The sequence below is a fragment of the Arachis hypogaea genome, chromosome 14, assembly GCF_003086295.3.
Source record: "Arachis hypogaea cultivar Tifrunner chromosome 14, arahy.Tifrunner.gnm2.J5K5, whole genome shotgun sequence".
NCBI lineage: Eukaryota > Viridiplantae > Streptophyta > Magnoliopsida > Fabales > Fabaceae > Arachis > Arachis hypogaea.
Genome location: NC_092049.1, coordinates 117,213,663 through 117,216,564, shown reverse-complemented (window position 1 = coordinate 117,216,564; position 2,902 = coordinate 117,213,663). Strand labels below are relative to the sequence as shown.

Here is a 2,902-nt window from a genome sequence, read left to right as displayed (position 1 = left end):
AGTCAGACTTTCAAGAATAGTATTGGCGAGATTTACAAACCAAAGTTTGTATGTCATAGGCAAGGATTCAGGGAGGAGAATTATTACACGATCGAAAAAAGGAAGAAGGAGCCTAGATTGGAAATAAGAACTGGGTGTGAAGCCCGAATGGATATTAAATTTGTACTAGAAACTGGAAGATGGCATATCTTTTATTTCTCTTACGAACACAACCATGATCTATTGGATACACAATTCAGTGCTATGTTGCCTGCCCACAAAAAATGTCAGAGGTAGATATTATGCAATTGATGAACATGCTAAAGTCTGGGATTAGCACTTCACAGATATTTGGTTTTCTAGCTAGTCAAGCAGGCGGGTATGAATTTGTTGGCTATGGTCCTAGAGATATGTACAATGAGATTGCTTGGAAAAAGGCGTCAAATTCCTGGTGATGTAACACAAGTGTTGAAGAAGTTGGAGGATATGCAGTTGAAGGATCCACAATTATATTTCAAGGCATGTCATGATTCAAGAGGTTTGTTACGTAACTTGTTTTGGTCTGATGGGATTAGCCAGCTAGACTACCAACTCTTCGGGGATTTATTGCTTTTGATGCTACGTACAAGAAGAACAAGTATAGTTGTCCATTAGTCATATTCAGCGGTATTAACCACCATAACCAAACAATTATTTTTGCTGCTGCGTTAATTGTGGACGAAACTACTGATACATATATTTGGCTCCTACGTCAGCTCATGTTTGCAATGAAGGGTAAGACCCCGACCTCAATAATAACTGATGGGGCCATGGCGATTAAGAATGCAGTAAGAGATGTATTTCTCGAAGTCAGACATAGATTATGTGCTTGGCACCTTATTTGAAATGCAACTAGCAATGTTGGAAATCCATCATTTACATATAAATTCAGAAAAATCATGTTGGGCAACTACGAGATTCCCATGTTTAAGCGTAAGTGGGTTCAGCTTATTGAAGAATTTGGCTTTGAGGATAAGCTGTGGGTGAACAACATGTATGAAGAGAAGCATATGTGGGCTACTGCATATATAATAGGAAAATTTTTTGCTGGCTTTAGAACTACCTCAAGATGTGAAGGTTTACACTCAGTTGTGGCAAGGTATGTGGGGTTGCGGTATGATTTGACAAGTTTTGTAGAGCATTTTGAAAGGTGTGTTGCACACCTGCGCTTTAAAGAATTTAATGCTGATTATGAATCTACACGTGGGGCGCCCGTCATGCAGACTTGTATAGAGTTGCTAGAGAGATTTGCTGCTGAGGTATACACTCATGAGATATTTCTATTGTTATGGCCATTTCTCTCTAGAGCTGGATCAATGCGGGTGCTAAACATAGAGAATAACGATGATTGCATAAAGTACATTGTGTGTAAGCATGGGAGGCCCGATTTTATGTGCACTATTGAATTTTGTCAAGAAGAAATTATCTTCATGTGTACCTGTTTAAGAATGGAGTCATTTGGAATTCCTTATGAACATATTGTGAAAGTTCTAGTTGACAGAGACATTTGTGAGATTCGTCGGTCATTAGTATTGGATAGATGGACAAAAAAAGTAAAATCAGCACTCAATGATGCAAGTGGGTTCACCAGGGATGCTGTTGTTATTAGTCGTCAAAGTGCCTTAATGGAATTTTATAAACAATTGGTTGCTGTTGCTGCTAAATTCCTAGAGAGATATGAAGAGACACGTGACATAATTATGGGATTGTACTCATCTTACAAGGCTGCAGACGAAGGCATTAATCAACCTCAGTCAAGTGTAGCTAAAAGTGACAATCCGTATGTGCATGAAATCAATATAGGCTCAGGACAACCATCTAAGAAGAAGCGGCAACATTGTAGTGTTTATCAAATGGAAGGACATAAGAAGACAACATGTCCTTGGCAAAAGAACATTGACAACAACGTTATAGAAGATGGAACTAATGGTTCGGATGATGGCGACATGTATACCGAACCGAAGGCTGATTTAGATAGTGATAATTAGCAACCTCCATAAACTTAATATTTTTGCGTAGAGAATCACTTTCATATTTGTATTTATATTTTTTTTACTTTATTAATGAAATTTTATATATTCTTCCAATATTCATGCTTATGTTTTTTAGATGAAATAACTGTCAAATCAACATCGGTTAGACAATAAATAAATTAATAATTTATTTAATTCATAAAATAATTAATTTATATAATTATTCTTGAAAAAAATTTACAAAAATCATTGGCATTGACACACCAGAAAAACCAGTGTGGTTTTGCGTTTTGTATAAAAAATAAAAATGGAAAAGTGAGACGTCCAACAGTCTCCTTCTTCTCCTTTCAACACTCTCTCAAATAAAGCTCTCCCCCTCCCCCCAAAAAAAACCCTAGCAGTAGCCTCCATCACCACCGCACAGAGAGTACACTGCCGCCGTCCATGGCCCCGTTATTGTTTCTCAACTATCCAAAACCCCTGTTCATTCCAACTCCTCTCAACTCCCACTCTCTCAAACGAAGCTCTCTTCTCCCAAAAAGAAACACTAGCTTATCCACTGCAAGGAGGGGGACACTATCACCGTCCATCGGGCCATCATCGTTCTTGAGTCCTCTAACCCTATTCACTCCAATCGCTCTTCTTCGTCAACTTCGGTCTCTCTCACTCAAGCCAAGCAGAAGCACAAAACCACCCTTCTTCGTCAAGATCCGGCGTTGCTCCAACTCTGAATTGCTCTGCATTTCAAAACTTAGGTCAAAATTTTCCCTAGGGTTTGGAGGAAAAGCCCTAATTTGGCTTATTGATGCTCTCAAATCACGCACAAAAGGTTGCCCTGACTTCATCCTCATTGATTGTCCCGCCGGCATCGACGCTGGATTCATCACCGCCATAATGCCGGTGAACGAGGC

General features: G+C 39.1%; 1 protein-coding gene across 1 annotated transcript; it reads left to right on the top strand.

The window, feature by feature from the left end:
• Nucleotides 1-917: 917 nt before the first annotated feature.
• On the top strand, nt 918-2,006 carry LOC112742991 (protein FAR1-RELATED SEQUENCE 5-like). The gene has a single exon (XM_025792227.1). It carries the CDS (start codon nt 918-920, stop codon nt 2,004-2,006), a length of 1,089 nt encoding a protein of 362 aa, XP_025648012.1.
• Nucleotides 2,007-2,902: the final 896 nt, after the last annotated feature.